Source organism: Marmota marmota, unplaced genomic scaffold (genome assembly GCF_001458135.2).
Source record: "Marmota marmota marmota unplaced genomic scaffold, marMar, whole genome shotgun sequence".
Taxonomy (NCBI): domain Eukaryota; kingdom Metazoa; phylum Chordata; class Mammalia; order Rodentia; family Sciuridae; genus Marmota; species Marmota marmota.
In genome coordinates, this window is record NW_026000241.1 from 1,952,834 (window position 1) to 1,973,634 (window position 20,801).

At 51.8% G+C, this 20,801-nt stretch overlaps 1 protein-coding gene across 1 annotated transcript in view; it reads left to right on the forward strand.

Annotated features, from left to right (window-relative positions):
• Window positions 1-3,866: 3,866 nt before the first annotated feature.
• The window catches only part of Mast1 (microtubule associated serine/threonine kinase 1), a 23,516-nt gene continuing 6,581 nt past the window's right edge, over window positions 3,867-20,801 (forward strand). The window contains exons 1-16 of the mRNA XM_015488824.2: window positions 3,867-4,029; window positions 4,494-4,569; window positions 6,511-6,589; window positions 8,730-8,890; window positions 9,270-9,345; window positions 9,520-9,729; window positions 10,942-11,043; window positions 11,144-11,276; window positions 11,358-11,425; window positions 15,787-15,869; window positions 15,959-16,167; window positions 19,129-19,267; window positions 19,364-19,496; window positions 19,633-19,798; window positions 19,900-20,001; window positions 20,169-20,291. Of these exons, the coding sequence (XP_015344310.2) occupies window positions 3,867-4,029; window positions 4,494-4,569; window positions 6,511-6,589; window positions 8,730-8,890; window positions 9,270-9,345; window positions 9,520-9,729; window positions 10,942-11,043; window positions 11,144-11,276; window positions 11,358-11,425; window positions 15,787-15,869; window positions 15,959-16,167; window positions 19,129-19,267; window positions 19,364-19,496; window positions 19,633-19,798; window positions 19,900-20,001; window positions 20,169-20,291 (2,023 nt within the window). The remainder of the gene's footprint in view (window positions 4,030-4,493; window positions 4,570-6,510; window positions 6,590-8,729; window positions 8,891-9,269; window positions 9,346-9,519; window positions 9,730-10,941; window positions 11,044-11,143; window positions 11,277-11,357; window positions 11,426-15,786; window positions 15,870-15,958; window positions 16,168-19,128; window positions 19,268-19,363; window positions 19,497-19,632; window positions 19,799-19,899; window positions 20,002-20,168; window positions 20,292-20,801) is intronic.

A 20,801-nucleotide genomic window follows, 5' to 3' on the forward strand; every position in this document is an offset into this window, starting at 1 on the left:
CTGGGGACCCGCCCCTCAGGCGCCGCCCGGAGATCCTGGGAGCTGATGGAAGGGGTGAAGCCTAGCGCTCCCCCTCGAGGCCGGCCGGAGGGGCACCTGGACCGCGGGCGGGGGAGGGGCATGGGGTCGAAGTCATCCTCCTGGAGTCTAGCCAGTCTGGGGGTGTGGGGGCTCCTTGCAAAGTTATTGCCCCAGGGCTCGCGCCCCTCGGGGCCACCGGCGCTGCAGCAGCCGTAAACATGTTTGTGCGGTGGCCTCGCCCCTCATAACCTCAGGAGCCTTTTCGAAGGAGTGGGACCCACACCCTCAATGGACCTATGTGGCCACCAGGATTCTTCCTACTGCCCTAATTGGACCGGCACCTAGGCAGCATCCCCACTCTTCATTCCACCACCCTCCACTACAACACCCCTCCCCACGACCGAGATCCTCAAGTCCAGCCCAGCTTGTAGGTGGGCGGGAGCGATTTTTAGCTCCTTGCAGCCTTAGAGGATGCTGGTCTCCAGGCTGCGCAGGCGCAGGAGGCGTGGGTCCACTGCACGGAGTGGGACACTGAGGGTTGTGGAGTGAAGGGATGGCGGGGGCAAATCCAGATGTCAGGAGCTCCCACTTCAAATGTAGGTAGGGATTCTGAAGCTGAGAAGGATCCTCTGCTCTTGTCTTGGGCTTGTGCTTCTGAGGAGTTAATAGGGAGGTTTGATGTGAGTGTGGTTCCTTAAATTTGCTCCAAGGCAAAACCTTGGGGTCTGGCCCTTCTGAGCCTTCTTGGAGATCAGCTTCACGATTGCTACTCTTGAATTTAGATAAAGCCAAGTATGGCCCAGACTCAAGTTCCATCTTCAGCCTGGACCTTAGGGAAACAAGGGGAAGATTGAAGTCTTCACCTGGGAGTTGTCCATTATTTCCAAGGTCGGAGACCAAAGGGAGCTGATCGGTCAATGTGGCAGGAAAAGTGAAGATTAGAAGGCAGAAAGAACTTCCCAGGTGTCTGGGTGATAGTGAAGCCAGACAGGTTGGAAAGTTGATTTGCTTTCAAAGTGAGCTCATATGGCCAGATCTGGAGCCTAGGCCTCTCAAAAATCCTCCTCACGGGTTCCATCCTCCTTCCAGGGCTAGGTTAGGAAAATAGGTTCTGAGAAAAGGGAGGGAGCTGCGGCAAAGTTAGATCAAGTGCTGCAGCAGCGAAGCTGGGTCGGCGCCGTCGGGTCCCTCGGAAAAGGGAGGGAAGGGGCGGGGCCTGCATGTGATATGTCCCCGCCCTCCGAGCCGGCTCTGACTTCCATTGGCTCAGCGCCACGCGGGACTTCTGTTTCCCGCGCAAGACCCCTCCCCCAGCCCTGCATCCTTCCACTCACCCACCCACCCAACCCACACGTGCACTTGGTCTGGCGACCCTAGCTGGAAGGCTGCCCCCTCCTTATTCTATCTGGTAGAGTTAACTATTTCGGTGCCTGGATACACTCACACTCACGGGTGCACCTTCTTAGGATGTCCCACCACCGCTGAGCGCCCAAGGGTCTGCTGAGTGCGTTGGGATCAGACTTACGAACAGCTTCGCGAGTTCGAATGCCTCCCTCGTCCATAGCGCCATCCATTCATTAATCTTAGGGAGAAGCAGCATCCGCTCCGCAGAGCGACTTTGCAACTCTGTCTTCATTGACGACAAAGATCTGAATTCCGCAGCTCCAGTTTGCCCTTTCTTTGGTTCTAGAATGTTTGCGGGCGCTAGCAGATGAGGCTGGGTTTGAGGACTTTTTCGGGTGGTAAAGATCTCCCAGGGGCTTATCTCCCAAGATCAAGTTAACCAGGTCTGTCCCTGAGCTCCGTAGCCAGAAAATCCAGGTCTTGATTTTGCCTGGGCCATTGCAGGACCAGCAGCTTTAGTCCCCCAGGTCTAGGCAGCGAGTCAGTCATTCAAGCCGATCGTGAAACGGCAGAGGGAAAACCGGGTCTGGATTTCTAGTCATTCATGGCTGGGGATAGCAAGGCTGCCCTTTGACCCCATGCAAAAATCTGTCCTTAGTTCATGGGAGTGGGAAGACCCTCTGACTAATTCTCTGTCATGCAGCATGTCTATCCATAACTCCTGTTCTTTTGATTGAATTTTTATTGAGTACATAATATGTGCTAGTCACCATGCTAGGCACAGGCACCGGTGTCATCTGACAGAAGAAACTCTTGGGGACAATGTAGACCACATGACAAGGCCATAAAAGGCAAAACGTATTTTTGGACTCAGGTTTTCCTTTTTTCAGAAATCCTCAAAAGGGTCTAGAACATACATCCCCCTCCCCCTGAAGTCCCCTCAAACATTTTTTTTNCCAAGAGGTAGACCCCCGAACCCCCAGACCTTGTCCCGGCCCTCCGCGTAAAGCCGCCCCTTAGGCTGCTGCAGCAGGGCGGGGCCCGGGATGCTGCTCCCGGTCCAGCTGCGCCAGAGGTGTCCGCGCTTCGCCTTCCCGCCGGGATGGGATTCAATTTGGGCGGTGCGGGTTCCGAGCAGGGGGACTGCAAACTGGATAGATGGCCGCAGGGGGAGGGGTTGGCCGGGTGGTGGTTGCAGAGCCTTTGTCTTCTGGTGCTACGGGCTTTGCCAGCCTGGTGGGTGTTGGGAAAGAAGGGGAGGGTGGGGGGCTTGGCACCCTCAGAACAATAGCCGCAACCTGGCCTCCCCCCACTCCCATGCCGCGTGCTCCTGGACGTGCTAATGTGCTCAGTCACTGCGGCTGAGGGTGGAGGGGGTGGAGGGGCTGGGGGCTCCCTCTTCAGGAGCTGGTGTCTTGAAAGGCAGAAGAAAAGGGGGTCTTGTATCATAGCTCAGATCCCCCAATATAGCCTCACATTGAATATAGTGACACAGCGTCACTCAGGACATGATGTCACACACACATACACACACAACAGCCCTAGTGGCCCAGATATGCCGGGAGGTGCCACACATACCCAGCCATACAACCAGGCATGCATCAGCCACAGGTCAAAGCCATGCACAAACGGGACATCAGTGGTGTCACACATAGACTCGTAAATCCACAGATACAACATCAAGTATCCCTAGTAAAATGTGTGTCACAAGCATCGCCATTAACAAACACAGTCTTGCTATCCAAGATGCACACAGATACATGTGTGGTGATGACACATTCATGCACCTAACGATGTCAAAACACAAGATATCATCCCCGGTCATGTCATTTGCTGTGTCACACTGATATCAGGACAAACACAGGGAATCTTGCAGAGACAGAGAAACACACAAAACCATGCTTTATCACACACAAGACTCATCAGGGAATGTCATACATGATGACATGCTTGGACATGCCCAGTGTCACAAGATGTTAAACTCACACACAGAAGATGCCAGACATGGTGAATGTGACACACAGACACAGGCCAGTATCTTGCAAAGATTCAGAATGCTCCACCAAATCTTAAACACATGAACTCATTCATCATGCATTGTACAGAACACATAGTCATGGACAAGTCAAGTTCATACTGTCTCACATAGACCTTCAAAGCACAATTGGGTTACACATGATGTCACTCTTGGATGCACACAATGTCACACAATGTTGAACTCATACAGTGGATGCCACACATGGATACACACTTGAATGTCAAGCACAGAGCCAAGGACACACACCCAGGATCATCAGTGGTATCACCATGACTGTCACATTGTAATTGACACTGGGTTCCAGAGGGCCACACATAATCTACATTGGGAGTGTCTCAAGTAGGTTTCACGTGCTTCCCCTGCCACACACGGTACTGCAGAGGCCTCCATTGCCTCCTCTTCCAAGAAGTCCTCCAGGGGCATCTTCAAACACACCTGGATGGGAGAGAAGTGAGGATCTGAGATGGGAGGGTGGCTGGATGGGCAGGAACTCAGTGGGTTGCATTCTGTCCTGCCCCCCCCCCACCTTCCCCACAGCTGCCGCACCAGTAACCGGAAAAGCCTCATCTTGACCAGCACTTCACCTACGCTGCCTCGACCCCACTCCCCACTGCCGGGCCACTTGGGTGAGACAAGTGGTGCAGTTTTGATGGGTGTGGTGGACCAGATTATAGGAGACCTAGTTTTGGGGGCATGGCCATACCGCAGGCAGGGGCTGTCTGGAAAGAGGAGGACTCGGATTGAACAAGGGGCAGGGCTATCTTGTAATGGTGTGGTCAGTCGGTGGAGTGAAAAGCATGGGTGGGCAGAGGCTCAGGAGAAGCTGGATTGGAAAGCGGGTAGAGATGAAAGGCGGAGCCATAGCTAAAGGGCGGGGTCATCTCAGATGAAGGTTAAAACTAAAACTAAACCTTCCACCTAAAAATGTTTGGAGAGGCGGGGCCACAACCAAAGGGGCGTGGCCTACCATACATGGTGGGACTAGACTAAAGGAGATGGGCTGCTGTTTGCAACCCTCTTTGGTTATTAGATGGCCGGATGGGAATTGCCCCACACCTCAAGCCAAAAACATCCTCTCTTTCCACAACAGGTAGCAGCCCCCTGGACAGTCCCCGCAACTTCTCTCCCAATACCCCCGCCCATTTCTCATTTGCCTCCTCCCGAAGGTGAGTCCCTCCCTTGAGGGTCGCAGAACCCTGTCAGGGCCCTTTCCACGCACCGTCTGCGTCGCCATCTGTTCTCCTCCTAATTTACCCGATCTGAGGCTTGAGGGGACCAGTGGAGTGCCCCAAGGTCCCAGCGGAAAGGAGCGCCCAGACTGAGGGGCGGGGCCTATTAAAGGGCGGGGCCAATCGCTGATCCTGAATGGGAAAGGGTGCCGGGCCTTCTTTGCTTCAGCATGAGAGCGCGTGCGCGCTCTGGGCCCAGGGTCTCCTCCCCAGCCCGGCTCCTGGCCGGTTGTTTCCATAGCAACAGGACAGGGTAGCTGAGACCAGGTGCGCAAGCGCAGACTGCGTGATGCCCATGGAGGGAGTTGGTCTCTGAGGTGGGGGAGGGTGGCTATGGCCGGCCATTTCTCCAGGTCCCAACGCGAGGACTCAGGTTTCCCTGGGAGGTTTTCTGAGGGCCTGTGTTGCAACCTTAAATTAATTTTCTGGGGGCCTTTGGGGGAGGTTGAGAAGGTCATCTTTTTTGGAGAAAGTTTTGGGGAGTCACCAGCAGTCGGGGCGGGTCTCATTTTCTTTGAATTTTATTCATTCTAAAAAACCGGTGTCTGAACACCAGCATGTGCTAGGAGCTACACATTCGAGGTGAATGACACCTTTCTGCTTTTAGTATTGAGTGGGGTGGGCAGAGAACGGGGAGTATTGCAAAAACTGATGAAGTCTGGGGCAGGTGTTACAGGAATGGTGGGGACAGAGGACAACTCCCTGGAGGACGGGGGCGGGGGGGGGGATGGAACTTAAGTGAAGGCAATGGGGAGCCAGGACCAAGCTGTAGGATTGTCCTGCTATGCTCATCTGGATGGGGGTGGGCTGAGCCAGGGCATGTGGGGAGGAAGGAATATGGGAGTGTGTGTGTCCATTGACTGTGCCGTCTATGTGGCTGTGTGTGTGTGTGTGAGGACACATGGGCCCACACATGCCTCCCTGGGTATGTGCATCTGTGTGTGTGAACTTGTGTGTGACTGTGTGGAGGTGCACCCCCCGAGTGTCTCCAGGAGAGTATATGAACTGGGAGTGTGAATGCGTGTGTGAGCAAGCACATAGATGTGAGGAGCACACGCCGCCTGCATGTATCTATGGAAACGTGCATCTCTGTGTGTGTGAGCATGCGGCTGTGTGAGTTTAAATGTGTTGCACTAAGACAGTCTTAGATGTGCTTCTGCATGAATGTGCAAATGTACAGTATGTGTGAGCTGATGTGTGAGTGTGTCTTGGGTCTCTGCAAGTGTATATGAGTGAATGTCTGTGCTTGCATGTGTATTGGGGTCCATATGTAGGATGATGAATGTAGTGAGGAGTGTGCTGAGGACCATGTGTGTGTGCACTTGTGTGCATATGTGTGTGTGTGTGTGTGTGTGTGAAGTAAGAATGACTGACTGTAAGTCCATGAACTTGACCACACTAGTCACACTAACACTTGAGGGTGTGGTGGGAGTCCCTGTGCATGTTCAGAGAGTGTGAGGCTTGGGAGTGAGGCTGTGTGTGGGGAGGGCCTTCTCCTTTGAGAAGGTAGAGGCTCTGCCTCTCAGGGAGGAGCTTCCCTAGAGGCGGACTTCTGAGATCCTGGAGCTTGACTTCCTTAGGTGGGCTTTTCCAGTCTGCCTGGTGTCCCCCCTGGCGGGCTTGTTTGGTGTGGGGATAAAACCGAGCAAGGGAGGATCACGAGGAGGGACGAGGAGACGGGAGCTTCTGAGAAGACGCAGTTGCATGGCCAGAAGACCACCTCGCGGCTCCCTTAACTGCGAGGGCTGTCAGTAGTCACAGAGTCCAGTTAGAGTCCCACACCCCTGCCCTGGCCATAGCTAGTGGCTTCTCCCACTCCTCAAGGAATGGGGGACCTATGGGGCCTGGTGGCCTCTGAGCACCTCGGTTGGGTTCCAGGGCGGATGGACGTCGCTGGTCACTGGCCTCGCTCCCTTCATCTGGCTATGGCACCAACACGCCCAGCTCCACCGTCTCGGTGAGTGTGGTGGTGCGGTGGCTGCGGGGTGAGGGGCCCTTCCACCTGTAGCCTGCTGCCCAGGCCAGCACCCAGGCCAGCACCCAGGCTGCACTTTCTGTTCGTCACGGGTGTCCACTTGTCCATCTATTAGAGTTGCAGTCCCCACCATGAAAGCCCTGGTCTCTGCCCCGGCGCACCTTCCTGGGAGTTCTACTCAGCTCCAACTCATTTGTAGATGGTGAGGCTCAAACTCTCAGTGTTAAGCCACTTGCCCAGGTGCCTGCAGCCAGCCACAGCCAGGCCACAGGTTTTGCCCTGAACCCATTTGCTAGTCTCCACTCCCAATCCCTCAAAATCCTCTCCATCTGCCCCTTTTCCTACTTCTGTCTCTGGTATGCTGTTGAGCAGACAAAGATCATGTGACTGTCATTTGGTGGGGGGGCATGTGACTCAGCTTGGGGGAGCTTCATGGAAGACTTCCTGGAAGAGGTGGCATTGAAGCCAAGACAAAGTGTCAGCTTGAGTTTGGCAGGTGGAAGAGAGGGAGAAGGTTGTTCCAGGAAGGGGAACAGCTTGTGCTGACCCCAGAGGCCACAGAAAACTTGCTGTATTTGGAAAGTTGAAAGTAGCCTTGTGTGGAGCGCTGGGTTGGAGAGGGAGAAAGAGGTGATGCAGGCAGTGACCTCAATCTTTCTGGGACCAGAACACGGAGGTGGATTTTATTCTAAATCCAATGGAGAAAATCTAGAACAACTATATTGCTTCATATTAAGTTGTAGTAAAATTTCAATTTGAACAACCTAAAATTGTCACTTAGTAGTTCACAGATAGTATGCCTTTGTTATATATGTGGAATTGGAGACGGAACCCAGGAACATGGGTTCCATGGAATGTGCTAAGCATGTTCTCTACCACTGAGTGACATACCCAGCCCCTATTTTTTAAAAATAGATGTGGATGAGTTTTTTTTTTTTTCCCCCCTGACACTAGGGATTGAACACAGGGCCTGCTCTACAATTGAGCTATTTCCCTAACCCTTAAATTTTTTTTTTTTTTTTGAGACAGGGTCTTGCTAAGTTGCTTAGGGTCTCACTAAATTGCTGAGGCTGGCCTTTAACTTGCAATCCTCCTGCCTCAGCCTCCCAGGTATCTGGAATTACAGGCAGGTACCACTACACCCTGCTAGATATGAGGAGTTTTAAGCAGGGAGTGGGTGATGTGAAATTTAAAAAGCCTATTCTGAGGGCTGGGGCTGAAGCTCAGTGGTAGAGCACTTGCCTCACATGTATGAGGCACCAGGTTCAAAAATAAATAAAGATATTGTTGGGCTGGGGATGTGGCTCAAGCGGTAGTGCGCTCGCCTGGCATGCGTGCGGCCCGGGTTCGATCCTCAGCACCACATACAAACAAAGATGTTGTGTCCGCCAAATACTAAAAAATAAATATTAAAAAAAAAAAGATATTGTGTCTATCTACAACTAAAAAAAAAAATAAAAAAATAAAAAAGCCTATTCTGAATGCAGGCCAAATCATATGGATGTCCTTGTGTGTCCCCACTGGTGATTGTGGGTCTGTCCCAGTTGATGCCAGGCCTTGTCCACCAGGGACCAAATAGGGCCAAACCCCTGTTCTTGAGGAATAGACAGCAGTAACAAGTAAATAATAAGGGGATGTCAGGGGATAAAGCAGTAAAAATGGGATAGGACGGCATTAAGGCAAAGATGTGGAGGGGAAGGTGTGAGTTGAGCAGCTATGTTCCAGACGTTGGGACAGCCAGTGCAGAGTCCCTGAAGCAAGAGCCTGCCTGGCTTGCTTAAGGATCAAGGAGGTCAGTATGGTCAGTATGGCAGGAGCAGAGCAAGCAAGGGGGAGAGTGGGAGGGGGCAGTGACCGGAAACAGGGCCAGATGGGGCAGGATCTTGTGATCTAGAGGGGAGGACTCAGGTGGGAGCCATTTCCATGTCTCTGCCAGTGGCCTCATCTGTCTCTGTTCACCTGACTGTTGCCAGGAGTCCCAACCAGGTCCCTGGGATCTAAGGATCATAAACCATAAGGCCAGGGTCAGGATCTATGGCGTGAACCTGGCCTTGTCTAGTGTCTCATCTCAGCCCACTGTGGTTGCTCCAGTGGCTGATCCCGACCCCACCCTTCCCCCTAGTCCTCCTGCTCCTCCCAGGAGCGCCTGCACCAGCTCCCCTACCAGCCCACCGTGGACGAGCTCCACTTCCTGTCCAAACACTTTGGCAGCACTGAGAGCATCACCGACGAGGATGGGGGCCGCCGCTCCCCGGCCGTGCGACCCCGATCGCGGAGCCTCAGGTAGGAAGGCACCCCCCCCTTCTAAGCTGGCGGTCTGGGGACTTGTGCATTGAGGGACCCAGGTCCCCAGAAAATAAAGTGGACCTAGGGCTGGGCGCGGTGGTGCATGTTTGTCATCCCAGCGATTTGGTAGGCTGAGACAGAAGGATCGCAAGTTCGAGGCCAGCCTCAGCAATTTAGCGAGACCCAAAGCAATTTAACGAGACCCTGTCGCAAAGTAAAATATTTTTTAAAAAGGCTGGGGATGTGGCTTAGTGTAGAGTGCCCCTGGGTTCAATCCCCAGTTCCAAAAAATATTTAAAATACAGTAAAAATAAAGTGGATCTAGGACTGGCTCGGAGGCAGGGGGATAAACAGAATGGGGCTTCTCTCCCCACAGCCCCGGCCGCTCCCCCTCCTCCTACGATAACGAAATCGTGATGATGAACCATGTCTATAAGGAGCGGTTCCCCAAGGTGAGACCGGGTACTGGGAGGCCAAGGGGAGGCGGGCCCGCGGGGGCACTTGCTCCCTCGCCTTGGCTCCGCGCGCCCCCTGGTGGCCTGCGCGCACAGCACAGTCTCGGCGGCGACAGCCTCAGGGCTTTGCCTGGCACTGGGACCTCCGCTCTGTCTTGGTCCCTCCCGCAGGCCACCGCGCAGATGGAAGAAAAGCTGCGCGACTTTGCCCGCGCCTACGAACCTGACAGCGTGCTGCCGCTGGCCGACGGTGTGCTCAGCTTCATCCACCACCAGATCATCGAGTTGGCCCGGGACTGCCTGACCAAGTCCCGCGATGGTCTTATCACTACCGTCTACTTCTATGAATTGCAGGAGAACCTGGAGAAGCTGCTGCAGGACGTGAGTGTGCGCGGAGGCCGGCCCCACCATCTCAGGCTCTGAACTCAGATCAGGCCCGATGCCCCGCCCCATTCAGGGAGCCCCTACCACCTGCCAGGCGCTGGTGAGGAGCTGAGGATTCCGGAGTAGAAGAAAAGGACGTGGTCCCACCCTAGGTCTGATGCGGGATGCGGGAATTTAACCTTCCTCACCTCCTTCAGGTCTTGACTCAAATGCTCAGCACACAGTAGATACTTAATCAGTGTGTCGGTTAAATAATGCCCCGTCGATGATCACGGATAGCATTTGCTGAACACCCATACTGTGTGCTGGAGCTTTGGAAACACAGTAGATAAACATTCCACCCCCTCCCCCACCGAAATCCTGGTGCTGGAGATGCACAAGAAATAAACAGATCAAGCAATGTGATGATGTCACCTGACGCATAGGGCTATGAATGGAACAGAAGGGAACAGCTGGACGAAGTGTCAGGGAGGCCTCCCTGGGGATGTGAGATTGAAATTGGGACAAGAATAATAAGTGGCAGCTGTAAGAAGAGATAGAGGGAATGTGTGCTGAGCAGAGGGAACAGGTCTGAGGTGGGAAGACAGTCTGGGAAATTTCAGTCCTGAAGGGCAGCACATTGATGTCATTACCCACTTAGGTGTCAGAACTGAGGTTCAATCCATCTGCTGCCACTATGTCCACAGGATTTGAGAGCACAAATTCTGGACCATCTAGGTTCACATTCAGCTCATCACTAACTTGCTGTGCAGTTTTTGCCCCACTACTTAACCACTCTGTGCCTCAATGCTTCTATAAAAAAGGGAGTTTACACATTCTTTCCCCCCCCTGGTACTGGGGGTGCATGCTAAGTACATGGTCTACCACTGAACTGTACCTCCAGCCCCTTCTTTATTTTTCATTTTAAGACAGGGTCTCTTTAAGTTGCTGAGGTTGGCCTCAAACTTTTGATTCTCCTTCCTCAGCCTCCTGAGTAACCGTACAGGCATGTACCACCACACTCAGCTATAGGACTGTTCCGAAGATGAATGAGTCAAGGTTTTAGGGCAGTGCTTTCTATAATCATTAATATTATTGTTATCATAATTATCATCATTTTTACTGTGTAGCCTGGGCCTCAGTTTTCTCACCCTGTGGGGCTGGGAGAGGCACCTGGCTGAAGCAGGGTGCCTGTGAGTGAGTCCCAATCCCTTCTGTCCCCCACCTCAGGCCTATGAACGCTCCGAGAGCTTGGAGGTGGCCTTTGTCACTCAGCTGGTGAAGAAATTGCTCATTATCATCTCGCGCCCTGCCCGGCTGCTGGAGTGCCTGGTGAGGGGGCTGGCCGGTGGGGACGGGGGGGGGGGGGGGGCGGGGGCGCTGGGGTGGGAACTCTAGGAAGCCACCGCGAGCCCGCCCTGTTCTTCCCCAGGAATTCAACCCAGAGGAGTTCTACCATCTGCTGGAGGCAGCCGAGGGACACGCCAAGGAGGGCCACCTCGTCAAGACGGACATCCCCCGCTACATCATCCGCCAGCTGGGCCTCACCCGCGACCCCTTCCCAGGTGCCGGCGGGAGGCCCGGGGCGCGGTGGCTAAGCAGGCCTGGCCCCCGGTCGCCCAGGGCTCACTCTCCCTTGTCTCTAGACGTGGTCCACCTGGAGGAGCAGGACAGCGGGGGCTCCAACACCCCAGAGCAGGACGAGCTCTCCGAGGTAGGCCCCCGCCTGCCCCGGGCTCCCTGCCCGTTCTCTGCCTGCGACTGGCTGGACCTCTGGGGTCTCGTGGGACCACGTCCCTCACACATCGCGAGCCTCAGTTTCCCCACCTGTAGGATGGCATTGAGATAGCTCTTCCTCCATGAGCTTTTTGCCCTTTTTCTTTTCTTTAAAAAATAATTTTTATTTTATTTTATTTTGGCCAGAGGAAGTCCTGGGGATGGAACCCAGGGCCACAGAGCGCTGGGCCAGTGCTCTGTCCCTGAACCACGCCCCTGCCCCATGGGCCTCTTTTTTTTTTTTTAGTTGCAGCTGGACACAATGCCTTTATTTGTTTATTTGTTTTTATGTGGTGCTGAGGACCCAACCCAGGGCCTCGCACAGGCCAGCTAGGCCAGCGCTCTACCCCTGAGCCACAACCGCCCTCCCCATGGGCCTTTTATCACCGTAAAATACACCTAGCATAAAATTTACCTTTTTCTTTCTGAGACAGGGTTTCACAGTGCTGCCCAGGCTGACCCTGATTCCTGGGCTGCAGCCATCTTCCTGCCCCGGGGCCCCAGCCTCCTGTGTGGCTGGGAACTCGGCCGCCGCCCCTATGCCTAGCAAAATGCACCATTTTTTCCATTTTGTTTATTTTTATTTTTTTAATTTTTTGGTGGTGCTGGGGTTGGAACCCAGGGCCTCATGCATGTTACTGAACTGCATCCCCAACCACTTTAGAATGGAGGATTCAGTGGCAGTTAGTAGATTTATAATTTTGTAAGCCATTACATCTGTCTAGTTCCAGAACTTTCTTATAACCTCAGAAAGAAGCATCACACCCATTAAGCAGTCAGCCTTCATTCTTGTCTTCCTCCAGCTCTGGCAACCGCTGATACACTTTCTAAATCTATGGATTTGCCCATTCTGGATATTTCATAGGAATGGAATAATTCATTCCGTGGCCTTTTGTGTCTGATTTATTTCACTTAGCATAATGTTTCAGGATTTAAATTTTATTTTATTTTTTGTTTCAGGGATTAAATTTAGGGGTGCTTAACCACTAAGCCACATCCCCAGCCCTTCTTTTTAATTTTTTTTTTTTTTTTTTTTTGAGACCAGGGCTTGCTAAGTTGCTTAGGGACTTGCTAAGTTGCTGAGACTGGCTTTGAACTTTCGATCCTCCTGCCTCAGCCTCCCAAGCTGCTGGGATGACAGGCGTGCCCCAGCACACCTGGCTTGTTTCCCTACGCTTACACCACAATTGACACGGGTGACTCCTGTGACCTAAAGGTGCAGGGGTTTCTCTTCACCATCAAGCAACCATTCTGCAGCAAGGGACGCCAGCTGGGTGTCCTGTCACTAACTCAGTCCTGACATTGTCTGTGCGGAGAGAGATCAGATCCTAGGGGTTGGAAGCTCAGTGCTGATGGTCCCCTGGCCTACTTTAGACACCTGCCGCCAGTTCCAGGTGGTTTTCTCTGTGCTTCTGACTGACAGGCCGTCAATCAGGGTTCCTAGACACCTTCCTTGGGTTTGATTAATTTGCTTGAGTGGCTCAGAGACCTCAGGAAAATCCTCACTGTTTGCCAGTTTATTATAAAGGATACAAATGGAGAGATAACAGGAGGAGGTATGTGGAAAGGGACACTTGAGTTTCCATGTCCTTTTTAGGGGCACTACTCTCCAGAACCTCACATTTCAGCCATCTGAAGGTTCTCAGGATCCTGTCTTTTTTTTTTTTTTTTTTTTTTTTGTCTGTTTATTTTGCACAGTAAAAAGGGCTGGGTATGTGGCTCAGTGGGTAAGCACCCCTGGGTTCAAGCCCAGGACAAACCAACAAACAAAAAAACAAAACACACACACACACACACACATTACAATCTCACAGGACATTGGATTTTCATCTTTGGCTGTTGTAGGTAGTGCTACCATGAATATGTAGACACAAGTATTCATTTGAACGACTGATTTCAGTTCTTTTGGACACATACCTAAGGGTGAAATTGCTCGCTCCTATGGTAACTCTTCATTCAACTTATTACATAAGCTTTGAATAAATTGACTAGTTCCTCGTGTGAGTGGCACCTTGGTGTGGTGAAAACTGCCCATACTGCAGATCAGGAGCATAAATGGCTGAGGGGCAAGCCTCCACATAGCGCCACCTGTTCCACCACAGCATTGGCAGAAGTTCCGGTTTGGTTGGCTTTTGCAGTACTGGGGATGGAACCCAGGGTCACGCACGTGCTAGACAAGCACTCTACCACTGAGCAACACGCCCAACTTGCCTTTATTTTATTTTGGGGCAGGTCTTTTTAAGTTGCCCAAGTTGGCCTTCAACTTGGGATCCTCCTGCCTTGGCCTTCAGAGTACCTGGATTATAGGCATGTGCCACTGCACCTGGCTTCCCTATTCTTTTCTTTCTTTTTTTTTTTTTTTTTTTTTTTGCCTGATTCACCTGCTGCTTTCTGAAATATGTGTTAAATCCTTGTTTTTTTTAATATTTATTTTTTAGTTTTAGGTGAACACAATATCTTTATTTTGTTTCTATATGGTGCTGAGAATCGAACCCAGTGCCTCCCGCATGCTAGGCAAGTGCGCTACCACTTGAGCCACATCCCCAGCCCCTAAATCCTTGTTTTGAGCATTTTCTCCATGTAATTCTGTCAGTTTTGGGTCAGATATTTTTAGACTACATCATTAGAATCATACAAGATACATATATATTTTTTGGTGGTGATACCAGGGATTGAACCCAGGACCTCACACATGCTAGGCAAGAGCTCTACCCCTGAGGCTACATCCTTGCCCTTTATTTTGACACAGGCTCTAAATTTACCACTCTGGCCTTAAACTTTCAATCCTCATGCCTTAGCCTGAGATTTCGGGCTTCTACCACCAGGCCCAGCCCTTACAGGTTTATTAAACCAGTTTCCTGTAGATGAACATAGGCATTATTTCCAGCCTTGCAATGAGCATGATAGTACATGTGCTTTTTTTGGGAGGCAGGTGTGTGTGCCAGGGATTGAACTCAGGCATGCAACCTCTGAGCCACATCCCCAGCCCTAGTTTGTATTTTTTTTAGAGTTAGGGTCTCATTGAGTTGCTTAGTGCCTCGCTTTTGCTGAGGCTAGCTTTGAACCCGTGATCCTCCTGCCTCAGCCTCCGAGCCGCTGGGATGACAGACATGCACCACGGCGCCTGGCCATGAGCAGGTTTTTTTTTTTTTTTTTTTTTTAGCTACACATGACCCATGAGCAGTTTTTTACATGTGCATAAGCATCTGTAGCACAAACTCGGAAGTGAAGTTGCTGCATCGGAGACCAAGTATTTTTTTTTTAAACATTTATTTTTTAGTTGTAATTAGACACAATATCTTCATTTTATTTATTTATCTTTATGTGGTGCTGAGGATTGAACCCAGGGCCTTGCACATGCTAGGCAAGCACTCTACCACTGAGCTACAACCCCATCCCGAGACCAAGTATTTGTAATTCTCCTATACACCAGAGTACCTTCCAGGGGAGCTGTACTTTTTTGGGGGTGTGTACTGAGGCCTGAACCCAGTGGGACTCTACCCCTGAGCTATATCCCTAGCCCTTTTTATTTTTTTATTTTGAGACAGCATCTCACTAAATTAAACTTTTGATCCCTCTGCCTCAGCTTCTCAAATTGGCAGGCACCACCTTGGCCAAGAGTTATTTACTTTTGGTAATGCTGGGGGTGGAACCCAGGGCCTCAGGCATGCTAAGCATGTGCTCTACCACTGAGCAACACCCCCAGCCTCATTGTGCTAATTTACACTCCCAACATGGAGATGTAAAAGTTTTGTTGATCTGTGGATGTTGATCTGTAGTTTGTTAATCTTTGGTTCTGTTTTTTGTTTGTTTGTTTGTTTTCTCCCCCCCCCCCCATCTCATCTGCTAGCTATGGAATGGTGGTATCATTGCTGGGGTAGTTGGAATTTGCCTTTCTGCCATTTTAGAGAGGTTGAGCAACCTTCCTAAGCTTATAAGCTCTAACTCTACCTCTCATCCCTTGCCTATTCTCCCCTTCCATCCCTAGGCTTCTTGATCTTGATTCTGGGATCAATAAGCAGAACTTGATCCTGCACAACCCTTGTCTCTGACTGCTAGTCTGATGCCCAGCCCTTACAGGCTTATTAAACCAATTCTGCAGGTGTTCTGCTCTTCCTAAGGGAAGAAGTTGCAGACACATCTCCAGAGCCAGTCTTGGGTTAATTCTTCACTGTGGCACTTGGATGACAGACCCACCTGCCCGCTCTGTGCCCCAGTTTCCCGATTTGTAAAACAGTAATGACAAGGAGTCCCACTGTCAGGATGGTGGCAAAGGTGGCCTCCTGCTTTCCCCTGCAGGGCCGCAGCAGCAGCAAAGCCAAGAAACCGCCTGGGGAGAGTGACTTCGATACCATCAAGCTCATAAGCAACGGTGCCTACGGGTGAGCCACCCGGGGCTCTGGCGGGGGAAGGGTGGCGGAGGCCGGGTGTCTCGGAGGTGACGGCCGGTCCTCGCTCTCTCCCCCTGCAGGGCTGTCTACCTGGTGCGACACCGCGACACGCGGCAGCGCTTCGCCATGAAGAAGATCAATAAGCAGAACTTGATCCTGCGCAACCAGATCCAGCAGGCCTTCGTGGAGCGCGACATCCTCACCTTCGCCGAGAACCCCTTTGTGGTCGGCATGTTCTGCTCCTTCGAGACGCGGCGCCACCTGTGCATGGTCATGGAATACGTGGAAGGTGTGGCTGCCTGCGGGGCTGCTGGGCTCGCGAGGGCTGCCGGGGGCGTGTGACCCGCGGTCACCGCACTGTCCACCTGTTGATCCATCTTGTCAATGACCCGTCCATTCATTACCTTTATTTATTTGTCCAATCACCTACTGGTTTATCGATGTGCTTTTTATTACATCAATATAGATACTGCCACCCCGTGTCCTTTGCCCATCGGCCCATCCTTCCATTTAGTCATTTACATTCCATTTCTCTACCCCTACATCCATGCACCTATTCACTGATTGGTTTATTTATTTGAGATGGGGGTCTCACAGTGTTGCTCAGGAGGAACACCTGGGCTCAAATTATCCTCCTGCCTCAGGCTCCTGAGTAGCTGGGACCACAGGTGTGTGCCACCCCACCTGGCCTTCATGCATTCACTTATTCTACGACCCATCTGTTGACCACTCATAATTTTGTTTACCCATTCCACCTTTATTTAAATTGAGACTTTTTGCTTTTTGAGAAGAATTTTAGGTTTACAGGAAAATGTACTGGAAAGTACAGAATTCCCACATACTTCTCCTTTACTTCCTCCTGTGACCGCCTATTCTTTCTTTTTGTATGAATGTGGTAAATTTATTACCATTGATGAACCGATATGGATACATTATTAACCGAGGCCCATAGGGTAATGAGGCTCTGGATTTTGTGCTTACTATTCACCCATCCATCTTTTTATATATCCAGCCCTCCATTCAGTCACCTGTGTATTCACCGCCTCACTCACTGCCTATCATTCCATCTGTACCTGTATATATATTTATTAACCCATCACCTATCTGTCAATATACTGTTTTTATTTATTCACCCAAACTTCCCTTCCAGCTCCCATCTCTTCATCCATCTCTGCATTACACTGGCAATTATCTTATCTATCTATACTATATCTATTATATCTATATCTCTATTATATCTATCATTTATCTCTCTACTATCATCTCTCATCAATCTCTTTATTAAACTCTTGTTTATTGTCTACCATACCAATCACCTATCATAGCTCTACTATTTATCTATCTATCCTGTCTAGCTGGCCAGCTTCCTCCATTAACCCACCAGTTCATCCATCAATCCACTTATCCATTCATCCAATCATCAATATATATATTATTTTTTCATCTGTGTATTCATCCATTCACATGTATTCACCCCAGTAGGAACCCCACCACCCCTGGATCACATACACAGTGTGCTTATTAGGACAAATACTCCATCTCATAGGGCTGAGCTCTGTCACTTCCAAGCCTTAGTCCACCATCCAGTTACTCAACAAGTGTCCTCATTGTCCCCCTCCTGGCATATGCTGTGCTAGAAAGACACTGGTGGCACAGAGGGACAACAGACAAACACACCTGTCCCTCATGGAGCTCACATTCTGGTCTGTGGAGACAAGGTAATTTTGGATGAGGATGGAAGGAGGACCATAGGCTGAAGGAGGTGAGGGAGATGTGGGTGGGCAGGGTCTCCTTGAGGCCTGGGTTACACCAGGAAATGTGATCTCTTGGCTCAAAGTCTCCTAAAGAGAGTGTGTGGGTGTGGAGGAGCAGCAAGGAGGCCAGCGGGGCCTGGTGGGGAGCGGGGTGCGCTGGGCATGCAGGGCCTTGGCACCTGGAGCGGCATTGGATCTTGTTCCAAATGCAAAGGAAGCCACCGCAGGGTTTTAAGCAGAGTTCACCTAGTCTGACTTATGTTTTAAGAACACCTATTTGGCTTCAGTGGCAGCCAGATGCAGGGAAACCAGGGCAATGGCAGCTGCACTAGTCCCGGGTCATGGAGGAGGAGGTGGAGCAGCAGTTGCAGTGAGGATCTCTGGTGGCTTGAGCACACCTAGGGGTGTGTACTCAGGGCCCTCTGAGCATGGCTCAGCCCAAAGTATCATTTAAAATCAACCCACCGTGATTCCCAGCAGATTTGTGTGTTAGAATTAGTTGGAGGTGGGCACAGTGGTGCACTCCTGTAATCTCAGCAGCTCAGGAGGCTGAGGCGGGAGGATCACAAGTTCAAAGCCAGTTTTAGCAACTTAGCAGGGCCCTAAGTAACTCAGTGAGACCCTATCTCTAAAATATTTTTTAAAAAATCTGGAGGTGTGACTCAGTGGTTAAGTGCCCCAGGTTTGATCCTTGGAGATATATATATTTTGGCGGGGGGGATTGTGGTCAAATGGTCAAATACAGATTCCTGGACCCTGCCTTCAAAGTCTCATTTGTCAGTGTCTGAAGCCCAGCTAAATCTAACTCAAGCAAAAAAAAAAAAAAAAAAGAAGAAGAAGGAAGGAAAAAAATATATTTGGCTCAGGTGACGTTCTTTTTGGTCTCAAACTTGTGATTATCCTGTCTCAGCCTCCCAAGTGGCTGGAATGACAGGCATGTGCCACCACTCCTAGCTAGTTCATGTGATCTAAAATCAACAGCACCTTCTTCAGTGCCCGTATGTAGGTTCTCTCACCATTCCAACAGGAATCTCTTCATTTCTTGGCTCTGCTCTCTTTGCAGGCCCTGGGGGAGCAAGGATCCCAGATTACATTTAGGAGTTTAGCAATCTTTGTGAGAAAAAGAGCAAAAATTCTGAGGGTTATTCCCTGGAACAACCCGCATTACAAGTTGACCCAGGTGATACACCTGGAGAGAAGTCTAACTCTTGTAAGGAAAAAAAAAGGGGGGGGGGAGCTAGGCACAGTGGCACGCTCTCCTGTAATCCCAGCTGCACAGGAGGCTGAGGCTGGAGGATCACAAGTTCAAGGTCTGCCTGGGCAACTTAGTGATACCTTGTCTCAAAAGTTAAAATAAAAAGGGCTGGAAATGTTGTTCATGTTTCCTTATCTGCAAAGTGAATCGTGGGACAACGTGGATGCAGTGGTGCATGTCTAGCCCTTGGATCTGGGTCAGGGTACCGCCTTTTCACCCACATCCATTCTCTGCCCCACAGGTGGCGACTGTGCCACCCTGCTGAAGAATATCGGGGCGCTTCCGGTGGAGATGGCCCGCATGTACTTCGCGGAGACCGTGCTGGCGCTAGAGTATTTGCACAACTACGGCATCGTGCACCGCGACCTCAAGCCGGACAAGTGAGCTTTGACTTTACCTAGCCCTTCCTCCCTGGCCCTTGGGAGGCTAGGGGTGAAGTGGACAGCCACCTCTGAGCCCCCCATGTGTGTTTGCAGTCTCCTTATCACCTCCATGGGTCACATCAAGCTCACGGATTTCGGACTCTCCAAGATGGGGCTCATGAGCCTTACCACCAACCTGTATGAAGGCCACATCGAGAAGGATGCCCGGGAATTCCTGGACAAACAGGTGTGTGGCGGGCGTGGGGGTCACCGAGGGTGGAGTGACCCAGCAGGACCTCAGGGGCCCAGGGCCTGGTGGGAGGCACAGTTCTCCCTCGAGGCCACTCCTGCGGCCAGGGAGCGGGCTGACCGCCTGCCCCCAGGTGTGTGGGACCCCAGAGTACATCGCGCCCGAGGTCATCCTGCGTCAGGGCTACGGCAAGCCAGTGGACTGGTGGGCCATGGGGATCATTCTCTACGAGTTCCTGGTGGGCTGCGTGCCCTTCTTCGGGGACACACCGGAAGAGCTCTTTGGACAGGTCATCAGTGGTATGTGCCTCCTAAGTGAGCAGGTGGGGGCACGAGTAGATGGGTAGGATGGGGGCCCGTGGGCTCCCAAAGCGATCTCTCAGCTCCAATTACCTTTGCAGATGACATCCTGTGGCCTGAGGGGGATGAGGCCCTGCCCACAGACGCCCAGCTCCTGATATCCAGTCTCCTGCAGACCAACCCCTTGGTCCGGCTTGGGGCAGGTAAGGGGTCTGCTGTGCAGGAGAGCTGAGGCCTGAGGGCCTGTTGAGGAACAGGACACCTGAAGCCAGGCCCGGCTGTATCATGGCCTTGGGGTGGCCTTGGGGTGGAACATGGGGTGAAGGGCTGGGTTGGCCAGCAGCCGCTGCTGGAGCGCCTTGCCTCCCAGGTGGTGCCTTTGAGGTGAAGCAACACAGTTTCTTTCGAGACCTGGACTGGACGGGGCTGCTGAGGCAGAAGGCTGAGTTCATCCCCCACCTGGAGTCCGAAGATGACACCAGCTATTTCGACAGTGAGTGGCAACAGGAGATGGGGCCTGGGTGGAGGATGGGTCCCAAGACAGGACCTCAGTAAGGTCTGGGATAAACCTAGACACCTCGATTAGAAATCTGAAGTTGAGGCGGCGTGGCCAATGGGAACACTGAAGGGGCGTGGCCTGCCGTGGGGCGGGGCTAGTCCAAGAACCAGTGAGAACTGTGGTTGCAGGTAGGGGTGGAGTCCGGTCAGGGGAGAGTGAGTTGTGAGGTTGGGCTGGGGTCAGAGGATCGGTCTAGGAATCAAAAGGAGGGGGCGTGGGCTGTTCTGAAGGGTGCCAAGGGGCAGAGCGCTCTAAGTGGGATCTGGGGGTGTGGCCTCTCTGGGGTGGAGTGGTGCCTCTCAGAAAGGAGAAGGGGGGCTGGGGATGTGGCTCAAGCAGTGGCGCGCTCGTCTGGCATGCGTGCGGCCCGGGTTCGAACCTCAGCACCACATACAAAACGAAGATGTTGTATCCGCCGATAACTAAAAAATAAATATTAAAATT